The sequence below is a fragment of the Sphaeramia orbicularis genome, chromosome 24, assembly GCF_902148855.1.
Source record: "Sphaeramia orbicularis chromosome 24, fSphaOr1.1, whole genome shotgun sequence".
Lineage (NCBI taxonomy): Eukaryota > Metazoa > Chordata > Actinopteri > Kurtiformes > Apogonidae > Sphaeramia > Sphaeramia orbicularis.
The window spans coordinates 23,045,212-23,067,965 of NC_043979.1; the positions used below are offsets into that span (position 1 = coordinate 23,045,212).

Sequence of the window (22,754 nt, forward strand, 5' to 3'; positions counted from 1 at the left end):
TTATAGTTTATGTAGACCACAGGGAAATGTTTTAAAATGCATAATTCCATTTTAAAAAAAGCAAAATATCACTCCTTTAAGAGTTTTTTTTTTTTTTTTTTAAATGCTATTTTAAAGCTATTTTTTGACTAATCCGCCTCTTTTAGAATGCTCTTAACACCTTTTCCTCTCCTCTCAGCAACACTGATATGGTGACTTCGGACGACCTTCTGGCCTGGTTGCGTCCATTCTGTGGAGATGCGTCACTTCCCGTGCGGCCGCGGATAGATGTGCTGCAGATCCTGGAAAACAACTTCAGCCTCAAAGACAGCGATGTTCGTCTCCTGCTGCTCTATAGAACTCAGGCTGTTCTCAAAGACAGAGAGGTAGAGTACAGACGCTCTCAGACACGTACACATATACATGTACAAGTAGCTGTGACTCATCAACCCACTTACTCTTTGAAAGGATACGTTACTTGAGAGAAAAACAAATTTCAAGGGTTGTAAAAACAGAATACTGGCACTTCGTCTGAAGCAGGCTACAAACGTCTGTATATTTTGTTCTTTTCTCCAAGGTCATCACTTCATAGAGCCGGGCCATAAATTTTTAAAGTGTGCTTGAAACTGATGGGTGGAGAGAAAAGATAAGGGGAATGAGAACCATAGTAAAACAGTGGAGATGTGGTGAAGGAGACGCTATAGTAAAACACAGATAAATAAAAGTAGATAAACAACTCACCTACACCATCATGACCACCTGCTAATACACACACAGCCCTATAATAAATTAGGGCTTTGCTCTAAAATGGTCATAATGAATGTTCTTGACAGTTAAATATGACCCACAAATCCACTGGGGGCATTTTTATTAGCTAGAAGTTTATGCCAGATAATGTAAAATTATGTTACTGCCATTTTGGATCAGCATAATAATGAATAATCTGATTAAATAAAAAGATAAATTAGAGCTTTCTCAAGCTGTGGCATGTGTTCTCAAGTTTCTGTCAAAACTTCCAAAAATGTATTTCTCAAGACATTTAAACTATTCACAGTGATGTTGTCTCGTCTGTGCATCTTTTGCAATAAAGAAGCTCTACTCTGTCATTACATCAGTATGAGACTTTCAAGGCTATGTTTTTGTTGCAGACCAGGTACAGTACACAGGTGTTCATCATTCAGTCTAAGATCCACGCTTTGTTATTCATCTAAGTGTCTTAGCTCCAAACATTTGCGTTCCTGAGGTCTTACTAATGGAGATAAATTTGTTTGTTTACTTGGTTATGGAAATTAAAATCCAACATGAAAATATTTGTTAGCATTTCCTAGTCCTGAGTATATTTGCAGTCGTGTGTAATATACTGCATCTGTCGCACTTGTTCGGGTGTTTTTTTGGATGCGTGGCTGTGCTTGTACCCTCCCCCTCCCAGGTGTAACTTACCATTGAGTATCTAGTCATTAAGTTTCTTGACTGACTAATTAATGGCCCAAGCTTGGTAATTAATGTGTAAATGTATGCGCACAGCCACGGGCTATTGTCAGCGCAGGTAGACAGGTGTGTGGGCCCGGACTCTTTAACTAATTGGGTGCTCTCCCGACATTTGGCAGGCTCTGATGAAACACACACACAGACACACATGCGCTCTTAAGGGAGTGTGCATCCAAGGGATCAGTTAATTAATCTGGTAAAAGAAGTCTCGCAGTAAGAGCGAGACTCATTTCAGATGAAGTGCCACTTTCTCTTGTCTCTCCCTTAGGCAACCGAAAGGTCTTTAGATGTGTGAGCGGAGTGTTTGTAGCCAAATGTCTCATTTAGCTTTGATTAGTCTTAAATTTTGTTAGTTAGAATGATTTGTCATATCCACATCTGTAGTGACACATATTCAAAGCCTTCCACAGTTTCATTCGCACATGCACTGACGATTTTATTTATTAAATTTTGCTTCCTAATTGGACAGACACTTCATTGTCTCCACTGGCTGTTGCTTGGCTGAAAGCGCAGTAATCATGTTGGCTAGGCCTGTACATCCCGTAGGCAGGACTGGCACTGGTGGCAGCGGGTTGATGCCCAGAGGCCGTGCCAGAGACGCGGTAGTGGCCCTTTCTGACCTCATCATATTTGCTTATAGCCAAAGAGACGAGATGCAGGAGAGGAAGATGAAATGGAAAAGTGGAAGGCTCTGAGGAAAAAAGCGGTGTGTTGGGTTTATGGGTATAGTGTCGGCACCGTTTCGCTGTCGTCCCACGGTCTCTTAACTAATCAGCTGAACTCCCTTCGGTGTCCCACAGGCTACTCACACACTTTATCCATCTTTCAGCGCATACTAACTCTCCCATGAAGCACACACAGCCTTCATAATACACACCCATGCACGTACACTTACACACACACATAAACAGACTGCCTGCTGTGATTTCCATGACAACCACGGTGTCATGCCATGGCTTCGAAGTGAATCGGATACCAGTTGTGTGTTAAAGTCTGAATTCTCTCATCTTCTCCCTTCCGCTGCTGTCTGTTTACTGTTCTGACAATGGCGTCTGATTAGCACTGCCATCTGCGATCAAAGGCATCTGCAAAATAGCTCTATATGTGCGTACACACACATGCATGCAGAGATGTTGCACAAATTTCCCAAAGTTGCCATAAATTCACAAACATGCAGACACACTCATGCCCACTACTGCATAAAAACACTATCTGAGACATCGGGAAACAATGTACTGGAATAATTAGGTTATAAAAGAAACTTTGCTTTGATCATAGAATTGAATTTGTCCTTTCCCTCTGTGTGTATTCATCCCCGTCTCTGATGTGCAAAGTGTGTGCTTCTCTTTGTACATTTCTCTGGCTATCTCTCCTCAATATCAACAAAAAAATGGCATTGATAGATAAAAAAAACTTATTTCAGAAAGCTCCCTGGGACCCTAACAACATCTTTGATATTTTATGTATTTATTTACCTGTGCAAGTTCAGAAGAAAAGGACTAATTCACCAAAAAATGTAAAAACTTAGTATGACGATCATGGTAAAGGGGATAAAATGACAGGTTTTGTTTTTATTGATTGTCTTAGAATTCAGGCTCAGAATTGCTTGAATTTCTTACAAGCGAAAAACTGGCTTAGATAATTCTCAGTGATAAATTATAGGTATTATGCAAAGCTCACACTGATTGAAATTAACATGTTGCTTAAACATACTAAAGAGTATTAAAACTTAGGTAAGGCAGGTGCTGAAACTGCAGTCTATAAATACTAAACGGTTTTGTTTAAGGAAAAAAATGTAGACAAAATGTAAAATGCCAGGGTAATAAAAGTGTTCTTTAATGGTGTGTGAGTACATTGTCACTGTGTTTTAATTCCCGTTAGCCTACATTTACAAGTTAACATGACTGTGAAAGACTGACCTTTTGGCTGAAGAGTAAATTTTTATTTGTCTTCAATATAACACTAAAGGTGTGATTCAGATTCTTTGCAAAAAGCGAAGGTGCTTACTACCTTTATTGGTAGCAATCTGCAGTGTCCTTGTCAGACAAAGGTAGATAGTTTTAAATGTGTCCAATAAAAAGAGATTTCACCCCAAAAAATACTAAAGCCTTTTATCACTATTTGCTGCTGTTAATTTTGACTTGACAGTAAGCTCAGATTTCCTCAGGTCTTGCAGCTAAATCTTTATTAAAATAATTCCTGCATATACAAAAAACCTAGTCAGATGTGAATTCAGGGGGTAGTAGCTGTCATTATCACAGCTAATTTAGCTAAAAGGTTGTACACTCCCCAGCTTTTTACTCTCCTATTCTCTTTTTTGTTTTTCTGGCTCCTCATAACACGGCTGTGTGTGGTTGAAAGCCGCATTGGGTATTCCTACAGATCTGAATCACTTACTGTATAATCCTCCATCCTCTTTGACCTCTTTGACAGCATGTCAAGAAACCTTCAGATCTTCGGAGTCTGTTCTGGATGTGAAAAGGCTTGTAGTCTGTTCACATTGTCTGCCGGAGCCTCCTCCATTTGAGTCGGCCTATTAGCATTCTGCTTGTTTCTTTATATACATCATCCATACGCAGTGGCATTTTTGTATGCTGCAACCTGACAAAGCAACACACATGCTTTTTAGCCTGTTGTAAGAGAAGATGAATGCTCTAATGATGGATGCTGTTTAGCCCAGGAGTGTCCAGACTGGGTCAGGCTGGGCCATGTCAGTGGAAAGGCCACTGCATGATTCACAGCCGCTGCCTCGCACACACCCAGCGATGATGGATCAGAGGGAAACGAGGAAAGAGAATTAGAGAGAGGAAAGATAGTCGGGAAATAATGATGGATCAGAGACATAAAGAGAGAGAGTGAAAGATTTAGAGACAGTCTAGAAACGGAAAAAGAGAACAGCAGACCATTTACCACTCCCATACATCATCCCTCCCGCACTCCCTTAACATCCCAACACACTGAGGCACAAACACAGACACCTAAAAAGGGGGGGGGGGGGGGTGTTAATGAACCCAATTGAAATGCTGACATTTAGGTAGGTGGGTGGAGGAGGGGGAAATGATACGGGAGGAAAGGGCGGGAGGGTGTGAGAGGTGAAGCCAGAGATAGATTTTGTGACTTCATTTTGAATGATTAGTCATAACAGCAGGGCATCCAAATGTCACCACTGTTGAAATTGGAGGGTCTGTTTTGTCTGTGCACATGTATGGGGGTGTGTATATTGTGCATTTGGCCTTTGTGTCACTAACAACAGTTTACTTAGTGTTATTACCCCGGTAGCCAAGGGCGAACAGGGTATTGTGTTCAGTTGAAGAGAACCTGTTTACTGTGATTCATTGGATGTATTAGTATGTTGGCTAAAATTTGCTTAGAGGTCTTATTTTTGTCTTTGTGCATAAGAAATCAATATAAGTGAATCCCCAAAGGAACTTTGTGTTGGTAAATGCAAGTTATGCAAATTTACAGGATTTCAGTTCTGTTGCAACATGTTGATGGTCTTATGAACTATGTTTTCAGCTCAAAATGTCCAATTTCATCACAATTAATGCTATATTTTCATGTCACAAATGGCCAAGTTATATTTTAACTGAATTTACCTGAAAAATAAAAAATATTCTATTCTTTTAGATTCCCCAGTTTTTCTTACAAGATTATATACTACATATCACATGTTTAATTTTTACAGGTTGCAATATGGAGTATGGAGCTGATCCATCCTGCTTATGTTATGCCAATACATACATTAAGAATGTCACAACAATTTTCTAATAATAAGCATTTTTATAAAGAAATAACAATTCTATATTGTTATTTACTCTTTAGTATGATGATAAACTATACAATAAATAATTCTGATACTAGTTTTTGCACAGGGATCATTTGCGGAAACGGTGACATGGCTGCTGAGCATCAGTATGATGGGATCCGTAACAACCATGTCACATCCGTCCACTGCCACATTTTGTGTTTTTGTGTCAGCTGTTATTGTTTTAGATCCACAATACTAACATTTATGAATAAGAGGAGAATTATCAATAGTAAGTATATAAGTTTATTACTAATAAAGTACTGGTACTGACCAGATCATCATGGGTAATGTCACGTCTGTCCACCAGCAGAAGTTTTCACATACACGTGCTATTCAAAATCCAATATTTCTGAAAATAGAGCTTCCACTGTCAAATAATATCAGTAGTCTGTGCACAAATGTATTAGCATTATTTCAACACAGTTCTATGCATTTCTTACAACTTTTTTTTTTTCTTTTTGACAAAAATGGCCACTCATTTGACCCCCTAAGTCAATTTTAGCCGATATAAGAAACTGAGTGGTGTTTGTGTTTTAAGTTAAAGATCCTCTCAGTGGGTTTGTGTTTATTAATAAAGTTTGTATAAGGCTACACTGCACTTTACATACTGTGTTTTACATTTATTTTGTATATACAATGTACATAGTCTTGATATACATATTATTTATTGTATGAATATTTTTAAGTGTCTTTATTTATTTATTTATTTATTTATTTATTTTTATGTAGCCAAGAACTACCTCTAAGAAATTTTTTTTTAATGTGCTTATAATGACAATAGATGAAAGAATCAGATAAGGTCCACACAACCTGTGAGCTCCCAAAAAAATGTATTCACCACAAGTAGTGATGTTTCAGGCCACAGCCCTTCATCAGACACGGGACAGATCATGACACACAGCTGTTTATATAGGGTGCTAATTTCAATATCACATGACAGGTGATGCAAATCATTACGTGTTATCAGTAAATTTAAATAAGGATAAGTATCTTTAAATATATAATAATTCATACAAGTGTGATAGTGAAATTTCTTTAAATTAATATAAATACAGTGACTTCATGCAAATGCATACAAATATAATGATCAAATTACTTTAAATTCATACAAGTTCATAAATAGTGATCATGTTACTTTAAATTAAAGCAAATTCATACTAATGCAATGATCAAGTTTTTTTTAAATACATACAAGTTCAAATCACTATAATATACACTTAGAATGACAATAAATATTCTTGAATGTTGAATCTTCTATTACAGGTATACATACAGATACAGATCGGCTTTGTTTATCCACAAGGTGAAATTCAGTTTTAAAAAAAGATGAGACAAAAAAAGAAAGCCGAATATAATTAAACAGTAATCCTCAGACTTGCTGTATTATCTTTAACGTTCAGTTCGGAGGCTTGAGTCATCCACTACAACTTTTTCTCTAGTTTGTAATAAAGAGGATAATTCAAATAGTTCAGTATCCGTCACATTCAGTATTCATCTCCCCACCGCTGTCCCCAACTTCCCTCCACTGAACCAGCTTTCTTTACCACTATGTCCAGTTGTGTTTTATTGTTTATTGTTTATACGGATCCCCATTACCTTCCACCATAGTGGTTGCTACTCTTCCAGGGGTCCGTTAAAATACAAATACAGTTACAAAATGCATACAGAAATAAAAACAAGTTTACAATTCATTGTTATCATCAGCAAGCTGAACATTTCATCTCAACACATACACCATAAAACATTTAGACTTTTATCTTTACAGCAACTTGGATTGCGAGAGTCAAAACAATCATTTGCATTCCTGTATTTCCTTGAGTAGTTCCTCTTTGAGTGTTTTATTTTTTTAATGAATATAAGCACTTGTGTGTTTGATGTATAAAGGTAACTTATTCCATAGACTGGAGGCCCTGGAAATGACAGAATTTTTCAATTGACTCGTTTTTGGTTCGGGAAGTTTAAGGTGACCCACGGTAACGTATCTGGTGCCATGATTATGTTGTAGACCTCTATGCCTTATTCTGTCAGTAAGAGAGTCAAGTTTCCCGTTGTGTTTTTATGCAGGCTGCAGAGTAAACCAGCAAATGTACCAGTAAAACATGTGTAGCATCTTAGCACAGATGTCAAAGGACCTGAACCTCCTTTAGAAATGTAACCAGCTCTGTCTGTCTGAGTACATCTGTGTTCAGGGTCCAGTCCATCTTGATGTCCAGATGCACACCAAGATATTTGTATGTCACCACCACCTCAGTGTCCAATTTTTTCTTGGCTAAAGCTCTGGCTGTGGTCACTCTATAAACTCTTAATGTAATTCTTGATTTTTTTTTTTTCCATTTCCTGCCTGAATATCTAAGATAGACTTCATTTCTCTTGATCTCACTGAATTTCCAACAGCTTCACTGGATGAAAAACTGAATATACTCTCTATGCTCTCTTCTCATGCAGGTCAGCTTAACATTTTAACCCATAAAGACCCAGTGCTACTTTTGAGGCAGTTCCAAAATATTTTTTTCTTCATATTTAACTTTTCTTAAGTGATTTATCACTTAATTGTAATATTACCCTCTGTATTTTGCATTTTTTTAGTGAAAATCTGGTATTTTCTTATATTTAATTTACGGATCATGTAGATGTTCATAGAAGCTTAGATTAAAGTTGAGGATTATTGTATCAGAAACAAAAAAATGAAGAAAAAGTGACTTTTTCAGTAAGATATATCATTAACTGAACATAAAACTTGTGTCTCTATGCGTTGTCATTGATCAAACTCAATGGGTTTTACTGGTAAATCAATGTTGTAGAAGATGATGGTGTTTCTATGGTAACTATGGAGCCTCTGAACATCCAAATGGGACATATCTGATGACCATGAAAAGATGACAAACTGCATTTTACACCAATTATTTCTACTTATGTATAGGTTTAGTGGTTCAGAAGTTAATAAACATTTTAGATCAGTAGATGATTTTGGTCACCAGTGGCTGTTTGGGTCTTTATGGGTTAAGTTTTTTTTTTGTTTTTTTTTTTTTGTTTTTTTTTTTTTAGGTAGGTCTTTGAAACAGCACGGAAGATTACCCATGTGGCTTTGTGACTGACTACAGATAGCTTTTCTGTCAGCATGGAATGTTTGAATCCCCTCTCGGATGTGCTTTTCATTGTTAATGTCATGTCCTTTCTGTTTTTTTTATTGTGCATAGATGGTAATTACGGCGTTAAATCACATTGGCGGTGGTCACGTTAATGCCCACTTATTTACATCACATGCATAAGTCAAGGAGCCTTGGGGACAGAGTCACCTGTGTGTGTGTGTGTGTGTGTGTGTGTGTTCATGTGCAGGAAAAGTCACTATCCGAACTCATCATCGCATGATCATGAACAGTGATAGCTGATTCGCGCTACAAGCCACTTCCTCCCTGTCAATGTCATGGATCATTTGCTATGACACAGTGTTTTGGTGCCGTGCTGTTTGGCCTTGCAGTGCGCTGTCTATCTAATATGGATGAACTGAGCTGAGCAGAACAGGCTGTGTGAAGTAGTTGCTCTCTGTCAGCTTCCAGTCTACAGCCACACAAGCCCCCGGACCCCACGCGTTAACCTTGTTGCGGTGCTTATTCGATTTTGCCAGGGGCACTTCTTTCACGATACTTGTATTCACAACTCAGAAGGTGCAAAGTATCGTCATATGTAAAAAAGCACAATCTAAAGTTGAAAATTCTACCATTTTTTTCTGCACATGAGACAAATAACATTAGAGCAGTGTTGTTTTACAAGTAAAATTACCTAAAAAAATGCGTAAAACGATAAATACTTTGTACATAAATTAACACAGAGGATCAAACACCAACTACTACAAGACTCCTTCAGATCATTTAATCAAATATTTCATTTTATCTTCAGCTTTTGCATCTTTTGCAGGTTAACTTCAGATAGCACATTACATTTATTTTTAAGGGATGCTGCCTTTTTTTACCTCTGTTTTTGTACTTTTCTCATCACAATTTGACTTCAAGCAAATTTGTCTTTGTCCATGAGATTACAATGTGTTGTACATGTGACAGACACACACACCGACCACTGTTTATGCTCAGTTTACTTTACTTAGATCATTTTATAGTTCTATATTCAGTGATTTCTTCTTTTTTTTCTACCTTCATCCTTGTTTTTTCAGGGCCAGCCTTATGTATTATCATAGTCGCACCCAAACACACTCAGTCAAACCTAAATCATAGTCTTTAATTTCTATTATGTAACCTTTTCTTCTGATTCCTCCTTCTTTTTTTTCTCGTTTTGTCCGTCTTAGTCTGTTTTCTAATGCCGCCTTTGTTTCTCCCTTTAGAAATAAATATACAAATGCTGTAATTCTCATTTTGTACGCACCAATTGAGCAGAAAATGACATATTTGCATTTTTTTCTGGACACTGTGTTATAATGGTGGAGCATGTGTATGCATGCACAAAAACAAACTCGCCTGAACATGCAAAACAGATAAACGTGTGCATTTGTGTAAGCCTGATTGTGCCATACTTGACTGCAAATACATGATACATGACCTTTTAGAAGTATATCAGTTATTGGTGTAACCGTGCACTCATTTGTACCGAACTGTTTCGGTTCAGGGCCTTTAATACAATGCAGATGTGTACTGAACAAATATATGCAGCCTATGTGAAGAACGCAAACACTCGCCTTAAGTTTCCACACGAACCTTGAAGTGGAATGCACACAGTATGAGCAGGGTAGACGGACATCTAAGCCATCCATGCACCATACACATGCTGAAGCTGAACCAGTATGGCAGCTCAGAGCAGCATCACAGGTACAAAGCCAGAGCTGGAAGACCCTCCGTCTTCTCTAAGGTTCCGATTTGGGATTCCTGTCAGTTATGTCTATGGAGAGAGACAAGGTGACAAAACAAGAGTGGCATGTCGGCATTGTTTCGTGAAGATTGGTTATATTTAAGGGGTTTTTTTTTTTGTTTGTTTGTTTGTTTTTTTAATGAAATTGGTGTCCTTCACTGTATTGATAATGTATCAAGCCATAGCCATATTAATTTAAATTGATTAATATAAATTCAGACTGATAGTAATTGATATAAATAAAATATTATAAATATTAAATTATTTAACCCATTGTTGTGGCTGCCTCTGCTGCTACTACCACCACAATAATACTAGCAAATTAGACTATTGGTATTATTATTATTATTATTATTATTATTATTATTATTATTATTATTATTATTTATTTATTTATTTATTTATTTATTTATGTTATTATTGTTGTTGTTGTTGTTGTTGTTGTTGTTGTTGTTGTTATATATTTTTGCGTTGTTGTTATTATCATTATCATTAATACAATAATTAATATTTTCCCCCTCACTCCCCCCTCTCTCTTTTTTCACTTCCATTCACACTCCCCTCTTCCCCTTTTCCCTCTCACCTCTAATCAATCTATATTGTGTAGTTGCTCTTTACATTTATTATTTTTTTCATTGTAATATGATGTTGTCATTGTTGTTGTTTGTCATTACTGTGTCGCTGTTGTTAAATTTTTGGTTTGTTTATTTGTTTGATTTTCCTTTTGTTTATGTGTTGTTGTTGTTGTTGTTGTTTTTCTGTCCACAATGTCTTGTTAACTATCACTAATAAAAAAAAAAGAAAAAAAAAAAGAAAATGTATCAAACCAAAGACCCCTGTACCGACAGTGTAGCAAACCAAACTTTTTCTGTACCTTTACACCCCTAATATTAGTATATAATCGTGTATAAATGTGTATTTATGCTTTAATGTATCTCTATTGGTGTTCTATAAATCTCCCCAAGTCACATGTGATTTATTTTGATATTAAAGCCATAGTTTACAACAAAATGGCAAAAGACAGTGGAAAGAGTTGCACATGAACAATATTTGTTTGATGTGTCAGGAATACAAACAGAAACACAAGTGGGAATGTTTTGTTATTTGACAGAACAGTGCTTCTCTCTGCAGCTGATTGTTGCCTCTTTGCCTCTCTGGTGTGCTTTTAAAACACACTTATTGACAAACGGGCGGAACAGATGGTCTTGACCGGCATTAGAAAGTGGAAAACTGAAGGAGAACTTCAGGAATTCACACTGGGGATCGTGCGAGAAAATGACTGTGGAGAAGAGAAGCTGAACAGGGATTGAAGAGAAAGAAGGTGCGAAAGATTTGTCTGATGAAAGTGAATGAACCTGGGTTGGAGCAGAAGAGTTATACAGGGAGAAAAACGCAGCACACACTCTTTCCAAGCAGATAAATAATAAATGTGATGGGGTTGACAAAGCTATCTTACGGCCGCACTCTAATGCAACAGGTCAGGGGTCGGTGTCGTGATAGCCAAGTCGTAGCTATAACTCCACTTGTTTTGGCAGCTTTTATCTATCCCCGTTGGCTCTGGCGAAAACTTTATTTATGCTCTCTTTTTAAAACTGAGCCTGGAGAGGGGAGCACCACCACACTTTGTCATCTCGGCGGGATCGCTCACTGATGATTCAGTCAAAAAGCACCAGAGAGGAAGGCAGCGCAATAAAATAAACAAGAAACGAGGGGATGTGGAGGCTTGAGACAGACAAGAAGAGGAGAAATAAGGAGAAAAGGGCCTGAGGACAGCTGAAGTGATAGGTGTAGGCAGCAGTGAGCCAGACGAGAAAGAGGGAGGAAGATAGAAATAGATGAAGGGAGCCACTCATGCACCATTATCTGTTTTGGCAAGTTCTTTACCGCTCTTTAGCACTCGATGACAGCTTGTGTAACATCATTATTCTCACATATTATGACATATTAGCATTATTTGATTATTCCATTTAAGGCGTTTACCCTGTACTTATCTCCAGTAACTGCTTGTGTATCTCATCATGTGTTATGTGCTTGGCGGTGCACACACATCACATTGTTACTCTTCACCTTGACCCTCCTCACACCTTGAATATTCATCAGCTCCTATAGGCATGCATGATTATGGTAAGGTACAATTCTTGGCGTCAATGTTTTTAATATTAAAATATACTGTAAGGGCAGGCATGTGTCAACCAATATGCACACTCTTCTCTTCTAACCTTGGTCTACTCTCTCTGACTACTCCCCTTCTGTGTTTTGTCTTCGATGCTACCTCATCTCTAATCTGCTCTCTCTCACTCTGCTGCCTCTCTGGAGGCGTGTACCATTATGTATGCTCAAGTGTCATGTTATACACCGCAGATCTACCCCAGATTACAGGCAGAGAGCAAGAAAACATGAAACAAATGGAAGCAGAGCTTAGCTGTATTTGTTTTTTCATGTCACACTTTGCATGCAGGCTTGGAGGTGTGCACTTATTTGTTCTCTGCAGGCATGTGTGTCTTTATCTGTTTATCTGTGCGCTTATGTTTCCTCTACATGTTTTATATGTTTCACTTTCAAGTCGTAATAAACTCCGTAACCCCTGCAGGCCCTGAGGCTTTGCCCTTTTGGTGTTTGCTTCTCTTTGCTCTCATTTTGTCTGAAACCTGCACTCTCTTATCATCTCCGCACACTTTCTCTGCATCGCTCATTCTCTTCCTCTCTCTCCCCGCCTCGCTCTCCTTGTGAAGTGTGCGACCTCTGCAACTTTATTCTGCCTGTCGCTGGGGACATTAGCCAGAGCGGGTCAATGAATATTGATGAGCTCATTCGGAGTGCACTCAGTAAAGGCCAGACACAGAGATCTCTGCATCCCAGAGGCTCCACTGGCACTCCCAGTCCGATACACTGACATGCCCACATCCCGTGTTCTCCCTCTCTGCCTTCCCCGTTCCTCCCTCTCTCACTCAGGTCAAGGACTGAGATAATTGCCAAGTCACAGAGAAGATTAGCAGGCAGATTTGTTGATGGGGGCAAAGGTTTGCTTTTGTTTTACTCACTGCTCATACAAATTCAGAAAGAAACAATGCATCTTTGGCTTAACTCAGGAATCTCATGAGTCAGATTGTATTGACTCTAGGGGCTTGTTGCTGTGTCATGATGGGTGTTGGGAGGGCTACTTTTAAAGTCTATTGTACTACAGACACTTCAGGCATCTCTGGCAATATAAGTTGGAATGTATTCCATTAGATTAATCAAAGTGGGTAATATATTTTAAATACTTTGGATCACTTCAGCATTGCCTTACATGATTATTGCATATAACAGTGTGAGTGGAAGTGGAGTTTGTGTAATACTGTGACTTAAAATGGATGCTACTGCCAAGTCAAAAAAGCCGCACCCTAGGTTTAGCTAAAGAAATGGTTCAGATCTTTCAATTGCAAATTTACTGCAATGACTAATATGGTTAGACTGTATCAAGTTCTTTAACTGATTCAAGAGTAGTTTCTCATTTTTTAAGCAATCATCAGTTTGATAGAGATCGCGCATAAAGATCGGACTGTGTTTTAATGGAAAAAGATCATATGGTCAGATGAGTCCAGACTGAGCCTGTTCCAGAGTGATCAGGGTAAGAATACAGGGGTATGAAGTGATTACCCATAATGCCTAGTGCCTACAGTACAAGTCTGTGGGGGCAGTGTCATGATCTGGGGTTGGTTCAGTTGATCAACAACGTTACATGTCCAAAAAATGATGTTGGTTGATACTGAATGACCAGGTGTGAACATCAGTGGATTTTTCTCTCCCCTGATGGCATGGGCATCATCGGGCACATCGGGCATGTGAAAAGGTGTTCACAGAGCATGAGACATCATTTTCACACATGGCTTGGTCACCACAGAGTCCAGACCTGAACCCCATCTGTGAGTTTTGCTGGTTATGTACTGGTCTGTCTCTCCATCATTAATACAAGATCTTGGCTATAATTGAATCCGAGTCTTGTATACAAGCATTATAAGCTCTCAGTGTATAAAAGCTCAAAAGCAGTGGAAGTTTTTTCAGCAAAAGAGATGAAGATGCAGTTTTTTCCTTGACCTTTTATTTTCCGTAAGGTAATTCAGTTTTACAGAAAATCAGTAAACAAAGAATAGAATAAAATGGAATTTACATTTCCATTGTAGAACATTTTGCTGCCTTACAACTATGAAAAATGGCACTGGATGAAGCCGCTTTTACCAACTTCCACACATTACCACACCAAAAAGATACAACATAAATAACAAACACATACGTTTACCATTCAGTTAAAACACATCAGATAACAACCTAATGCTCATGACTCCATCCTCAGGTTGGCTGAACTTCATATATAGTCATTTACATTTTTGTACTTTGCTTTAAATCAGTGCATGTGTGAAATTAGAAATGCCTTTTATATTTACAAGCTAATAATCCAAACTCGAGCAACATTAGTATTACAGTATTCTAATTACCAGCTTTTACAATGTTGACTCTGTCTAAATTCAGTTTTACATTTTATGTGAATAATCCAGTTACATGTATCGTGTCACTCCCCAGCACTTATGCTCAAAACACTGACCAGTGAAAAGGGAACCAAGGATGAAAAGACAATGTCATGTTTCTGGGCTTGACAGTCATAGCATTAACCCATCTTTTAAATTACAATTCATGAAAAGCTTTACAATAAAAAAAAAAGAACACAAATGTTTGCTAATGGGCATTTTAATTTAGCAGTCTAAAATCATCAAATGATCAAATTGACATGGGGGCATTTTAGATGCCAAAGTATTTAACAGAATATGGCATTCCCCATTTATCCCTTTAATTCAGTGGAAAGGTGGAATTGATGCTTCCTGTCATGACTGGCAGTGGTATTAATTCATGAAGAAGACTGTGATGACAGCGCCTATCATTAACCTGTCTAGCACAGAGTTAAACTGAGATGGGATGATTTGTTCACCAAGTATTTTAACAAGTCAGTTACAGGTTCAGTACTTGTCAGTTGTGAAGACATGTTTCATGTATTTGGCATAATATGAGAGCTGTCTGTCGAAAGGAATTTCAGTTAATGTAAAAATACTAAGTGTGAAAACATGTATTTACCTGTGTGCATGTGTGTGCGCTGCCTGTTTATGTACCTGTGAAGGAAACTGGTAATATAAGTGTCCTTTTCCATTACTTAGATGTTTCATATCAGTTCCACTCCATTTCTGGGTTGTTTTGAAGCAATCAATACTGGAGGCATGAGTCTACATTGCAGTAGGCCTCCTGCTTCCATCTAAAAGTGATTTGAAATTATATTTATTCCACTTTGATTGTGTACTTGAAAAGTTTTGGGTTGTGTCGTATATGAGGAAAAGGTTCATATAGGCTGGAAAGAAAATAGCTGTTGGGTATGGAAAACTATTTAAATATCTCAGCAAGCTGATAGGACCAATATTATAGATTATTATTATTCATTGTAATAGATATTAGTCACTTTGAAATACAATAGCCTTACAATCACGTAGAAATCTGCAGAAATCCTGTTACATACTAGGGTTTATTAGGGTTTCTGTGGGTCATTAAAAGTCATTAAATAGATGGTGTGAAAATTAAGGCCTTAAATGGCATAAAAAAGCATTAAATTCCATGTCCAGAGGCATTAAAAATTAAATACACTTCATGGAAAAAAGCATTTTTATTCAAGATTTACTTTGATTATATAAATATTTAATTATTTTTGATCGGAAGTGTAGTGTGATTGAAAGGCCGAACCCGTTAATTAGCTATTGTTTATGGCTGACAACACCAGATGCTTGGAATGCAACGTCCTGTGAGTGTGCTCATGCTGTGGCAAAATAGCGGAGGGAATATTAGCAAAAATATTGGAAAAATGGGAAAATGCAATTTTCAGCAGAAGTGATCGGAGGAGGAACTACTCAGAACCTGGTAAAAGCCTGTTGACAGTAAACCATTATGTGTATATATAAAACTGTATCTGCAGTTGGATATGGGCATTAAATTAGTTTAAAGTGATATTAAAAAGCATTAAATTAGATTTGCTAATACCTGCAGAAACCCTATACATATATATATATATATATATATATATATATATATATATATATATATATATATATACACACACACACACACACACACACACACACACACACACACACACACACAGGGTGGGGAAGCAAAATTTACAATGAACATTTAGTTGTTTTTTCTCAGCAGGCACTACATCAATTGTTTTGAAACCAAACATATATTGATGTCATAATCACACCTAACACTATTATCCATACCTTTTCAGAAACTTTTGCCCATATGAGTTATCAGGAAAGCAAACGTCAAAGAGTGTGTGATTTGCTGAATGCACTCGTCACACCAAAGGAGATTTCAAAAATAGTTGGAGTGTCCATAAAGACTGTTTATAATGGAAAGAAGAGAATGACTATGAGCAAAACTATTACGAGAAAGTCTGGAAGATACTATTAAAGAAGAATGGGAGAAGTTGTCACCCAAATATTTGAGGAACACTTGCGCAAGTTTCAGGAAGCGTGTGAAGGCAGTTATTGAGAAAGAAGGAGGACACATAGAATAAAAACATTTTCTATTATGTCAGTTTTCTTGTGGCAAATAAATTCTCATGACTTTCAATAAACTAATTGGTCATACACTGTCTTTCAATCCCTGCCTCAAAATATTGTAAATTTTGCTTCCCCACCCTGTATATATATATATATATATATATATATATATATATATATATATATATATATAGATAGATAGATAGATAGATAGATAGATAGATATAGATATAGATATCTCGGCACAATTCTGACAAATGTAGACGTTTTTCCTTTGCCAATTTGGTACCTACAGTTGAGGAATAGTCCCATCTCCACATTAAGTATCTCAGCAAGTTGATGGGACCAATACTTTTGGAGATATTCGTCATTTTGGAATACAATAGCTTTACAGTCATGTTGCTCAGTTAACCAGAAGTGCAGTACCACGCTGCACAACAGGAAATAAAGTTAAAGTCAGGAATGACGCATTTACTAACTTGAATCTCTAGATATCAGTATTAATATGACCCGTGGTTCCCTACAACGTGCTAGAATATATATAAAGTTGCTTCACATGTAGCAAAACAAATATGATCAAATACATTAAGAAGGGTTGATATAAATAATAACAAAATCGGTTCGTGGATATGGTAATTGTTTTCCATACCCTATAGCTATTTTCTCTCCAGCCTGTGTTCAGACAGTGTTAATTATTTACTTTAACAACAGGGTGCTTTGGTGTAGCAGACAAGTATCGACTCTGACTTCAACATGGACCTAAGATGAGAGGGTAAACAAATCTAATTCTGTATCATTTTAATAACTTCACTTTGGTCCTTGATGAGCACCACTGACTGTCTTGTGATTGCTGAGACCTATTTCCAATGCATTCCCTGCTGGTGGACGATGATTAAAGTTATTTCCTTCAGATTTTCAGGACTAAAAAAATGTCAAGGATATTATTGTTGTGTTTTGTTTTTTGTTGTAATTACAGCGAGGCATACTTTTGGCATTTATGCCTGCAGGATCAATCTCTGGTTATGTTTGATGGGTCTTTCAAAGTGTAAACAGAGTGGCCGTGGGGAGCTCACATTGTCTGTTTCACTGAAGGTTTTTAATTGTAAAAAATATTCTCCTCTAATGCTAGTATGAACTTTGCTGCTGCTCATGTACAGTTACTCTCCGAGATGCTGCAAATATTTGAGCGATAACTTCAAAGATAAAAGGTTTTCTTCCAACAGTAGGGCTCTGACTAAACAGAGACTTGTGCAGACTGTGAGATTTCAGACTTGAAAAGTGAGAATGTTGCTGGGAAAATTATTGAAAGAATGAATGTATTATCAAAGTAGTTACTGATTATACATATTCAGAACCTCAAACAAGGAAATGTGCATCTCAAAGACTGTGTTAAATGATTGATCACAGTGAAATTATATAATATTGGAGCCCCACCACATGCATTTAGATGAAACAACATGAAATATTGCCAACATTTGCAACACTGTGTGTGATTTGAAGCGGCACCTTTCAAAGCTGAATCTAAATTACATGCAAATTTGTAATGATCTTTAGTTTTTCTAAAGAATTGTAGGGTTTGGGGTCATTGCTGCAGGCTCAAAGATGTTTGTATATTTGTCTTTAGTTTTATATTAGTTCATTTCAAGCACTCTGACAGTGGTAAATGCATAATTTATATACATCACAAAATACTGCATCTTTGTTTAGAAAAATCCCAAGGTGCTATTTTAGATTAGTTCAGTTTTTTATACATGTTATTTTTAAAGTAAGGAACATTTTGTGAAGAAGAAATGACTTCTTTTTCCCCTTTCTGTAGCGTCATTCATCTCTCCTGTTTCAACACTAAAAGTGCACGTCTTTAATCACTCCTGCAGGATGCTTCTTTTCATGACAAGTGGGGTACATTTTTTTTCCAACAAGCTCCTAATTTTTTGAGACCCTTAATTTGCACAGTCTTACATTTTGACTTCAATTTGACTTGATTATGTAATTCCTATGGTTCCTCAGGGTACAGACCAGATTACTGCTCAGACAAAAAAATTATCAAGTGCAACAAAGGTAATAGTTTTCATCTGCTAGAAATGGTCGTACTTAGATTCTTTGCAGTGGATAGGAGTATATTTGTTGTTTGCTTTACCTGCAGTACTGTACAGATCTCTTAGGTCACCATTAGCTTTGTCGTATTGCATGGTTATAATGAGAATGCATATTTATTTCTTAGTCTGTTTATTAAGATACTACAAGGAAACGCAAGAAATGTTAGCCTGGCCAGCCATCCGTCTTTCTCAATAAAAAATCCGTCTGGAATCCAAATATTAGGGCGGGACTAACAGGCGCAGAGTGAACCAGTCACAGATAAGACGGACGTGACGCTTTTGTCAGAGAAATTTAAGAATACAGGGTGTAATCTGTAATTCAATCCTTATTTTTGAATCAAACAACCGACAACAATTGTAAAGAGATTCTCAGACTTGTAACTGACTTTGACTCGTGACAAAAAGAAGTCGTATTGTGAAACACCCACCCCCGAGACTTGTGATTTGTCCGATATAAAATAGATTGGGCATAATTCATAGGGAATGGAGCACTTCCGGACTGTTTTTTCAGTATTGACTACTCTGAGAAAACCGGATGGCTGGCCAGGTTAAAGCAATGTGTACACAATGTTAAAACCACAGAAAAATCAAAACTAAATCGCTTCCACAGACAACAGTCAGTATTTATTGTGACCTCTCTTCACAAAAAGTTGCTTAAACAGTATGAAACATTTGATATGTATTAAATGTAACCTGATGGTAAAAGAGTAAAAGAGTAGTGCAGTAAACCTCATATTGTCTGAATAGCACAGTTCAAGACAAACAGAAGTCACTAAATATTTATCAGTTTGATGTTGTTTGTATATTTCTTGTATATTCTAGTTATTGCTTGACACTGAGATTAAAAATGCACATGTATCATCACTGTAAGCTTCTAAACAACAAACCTAACAGTGGGCGAAGACTTTGCTCTGTGGTGTAAGTGATAGTAGAGTATTTATAATTACAAACACTAAGAGCTGTGCAATATAGTGAATTAATTTGACTAATGGAGGTGTTCCTCTTTGAAAATCACAAAAATAATGCATAAATCACCTTTCAGACCTTAATTGCTCAACAAAAATTCAAAATGTTACCCATTTCTTTCCTGTAATATATTCTATGTGAATGTGTTTCTCTATTTGGACATGCCATATATATAGTTTTAGTCAAGAAAGAGTGGATTTAAATCTTGTAGCCAGAAAACAGTCATCATAAATAGTCCAATAAGATTTAGTCGTTTGGCTATGTTGTCCAGCTTTACAAACACTACTAAAGCTGGATTTATGGTCGCGCCGTCGTCACACGTCACTATCTACGCCGTCACTTTGGACACCAATGAGTTGGCCACGCACAGCCTTGATGTGCACCTCTTCCAGATTGTAACTACGTGAGACACCGCCTCCTGGTTGGACAATTTATGATCATGTGACACCAGGACTATACAGCAAAAAAAATGTTGTAGGGTTCTGCTGTATATAGTTAATTTGTTTTTGTTCATAACTTATTTCACTTTTGTTCTTATCTGTTACTTTTTTGCTCCTGAAAAACCTGTGTGGTTTTGCACATTAATAAACCCACATAATTTAACCAATACTAATAAATCAATGATTAGATTTTGGTATTCCCCATTGGTTAGCCTATTTTCTCTCAGCGGTCAGACAGTCCATCTCTTATGTTGCCTCCTCCATCGCTTACACTGTAATACTTTATCTTCGCTGACTTCTACGAGCTCGCAAAGACTCCATGTCGGCCGCTACTGTTGTTCTAAAACAGAAAATGCCTGCCAGACAATATCTACACCATGGAAACATCTCTGCAGAGTGGAGTTTTATTTTTGAAACCAGCCGATACCAACACTACTGCCACCTTCTGATTTGGAAGGGAAACTACAACACTTTCTCAAAACTACACCGCTGCAGTACGCTTGAGTGTGAGCCCACATAATAGGTATCATTAGATATGCAACCATAAATCCAGCTTTAGTATAGACAGTTAGCCAAAAAGATCATCAAATCACTTCATGACACCAACAGTTTTCATATATCTACCAAACATAATCAACTCATCTTTTTCCCTGAAATGTTTTTTTTTTTTTTAACCTAACCAAGTTGTTTTTGTGCCTAAACATATCCAAAGTGAAGTGAGCTGAGATAAGTCTAAAAAGTTGTGCTCAGAAATCACTCCTTATTCACTATTAAACTCGGTAAACAGAGATTTCAGACACTCTTCTTCCTTAATGACAGCTGGAGTTGTACAACTGTATTGGGGATTGGGGGACTGTTGGCAGAAAGTGTACATGTCATGGTCACTACATTTCCTGATATTTTCAGAGATACTTTGAATCAACAATATAGAGCATAATCATTGTCATTGTACATTCAGACAGCAGTGCATAATGGTGAACCCATCACATAGTAGTCTATATGGTGGGTCAAGGTCACAGTTTCATTCAGAGCGTATCATAAGCCTATTTACAGCCCATCTCTCCCTCATATGGAAGTAAATATTTTCCACTTTTTAAAGCACCTCACCTGAATTTCTAAAGCCTTTCTGGTAGAAAGCCCTGAAGGCTACCTTCTCCCTGTGTCAGATAACCACAGCCATAGAGCCTTTCAGCACCATGGACAGCGACCGTTTACCAACACAAGCTGATGCAGTATGATCTAAAACGGTAACACAACCAGTAGGTTACTGGGTTACTGGTAAGACTGTTTTTATAGGCAAAGAACGTCACATTACTGGGAAACAATAAAAAAATAACAAATAATTGGCCTTATCTTCATGTCAGGACATTGTTTTTTTCAATAAAGAACACTGGTTATTTATTATCACTGAAGGAAGCCAAAAGTACTGCAGCGGCACATGAGATTTCTACACCATGAATTTAACTGGTAACTTTCGTAAAATAAATTAATAAAATAAAGAATAAGACGAACTACAGCAGCAAGGGCTTATGTTCCCACTGGACTCTAAGTGTGAGTGTGAGTTCTTACCTACTATAAGCGAACATGCTTATTGTGTAACATATAAAAATACCTCAAAACCCAGAGAGGCACTGAAATCAGAGGATATACAGTCCTAATGTTTACTCACACATATTTACTGACTAACAGGGCATTCTTCATTCACCCAGTGTCTGTGTCTAAAATTATCTACAGCATTACCTTCAAGTGTCACCCGTGTGTTGAAAGCAGTTCACATTTAAAAGACTACAGTCGAGTGCTTTGATGTTGGAATATTTATTCAGTGAGAGTTTATTCCTTTAGGAAAGAAGGCGACATATGGAGGAAATTATTTCACAGAAGTTATTGAAGCTCTGTTTCGGTGGCATTCAGCTGATTGTTTTTGATTGTGCATGTGCACCTGTGTGCCTGTTTGCATGGTCCTCATTATGTTTTGATGTGTGTGTGTGTGTGTGTGTGTGTGTGTGTGTGTGTGTGTATGTTTGTCTGTCTTCCTTTAAATGGAGTGAAAGGAGTCTCATGCCAGTAAGTCCCATGAGAAATAGATGGCTCCACTTTCATCTGTCTAGCCCTCTTTCTTAAACACACTCAGGCTCATATACTGGTGTTTTATGAGCAGAACACACATCATCGGGACTCGTCTATTGCAGTTTTTCATACTTTATCGCCGTCTCTGTCCTTTCGTGAACTGTGTGCGTGTTTTCACCCACGTGCCAATTTCCTGATCTGCCTATTGATTTGTCCCAAAGCAGCTTCCATCTCTCTCTCTCTCTCTTTCAAACACATGCAAGTTCAAGCTCTCACTCTCTCTCTTTTTCTTGTTTTATTATCATATGCTGATAGCAGGGTAAGACTGCATTGCAGTTTTTAATCATTGGAGAGATACCCTGTCTGACTGCACAAGCTTTTTTGGGCAAAGTACAACACACCCTGTAATTGCTGTTTGTCCTAGTTGTGACTGTGCTCTTGTTCTGCACATCCAGACTTTTTAAAAACTTAA

General features: G+C 37.4%; 1 protein-coding gene across 1 annotated transcript in view; it reads left to right on the forward strand.

The window, feature by feature from the left end:
* nbas (NBAS subunit of NRZ tethering complex) overlaps window positions 1-22,754 on the forward strand; it is a 228,409-nt gene that overhangs the window by 160,542 nt on the left and 45,113 nt on the right. The window contains exon 49 of the mRNA XM_030128460.1: window positions 179-365. Within this exon, the coding sequence (XP_029984320.1) occupies window positions 179-365 (187 nt within the window). The remainder of the gene's footprint in view (window positions 1-178; window positions 366-22,754) is intronic.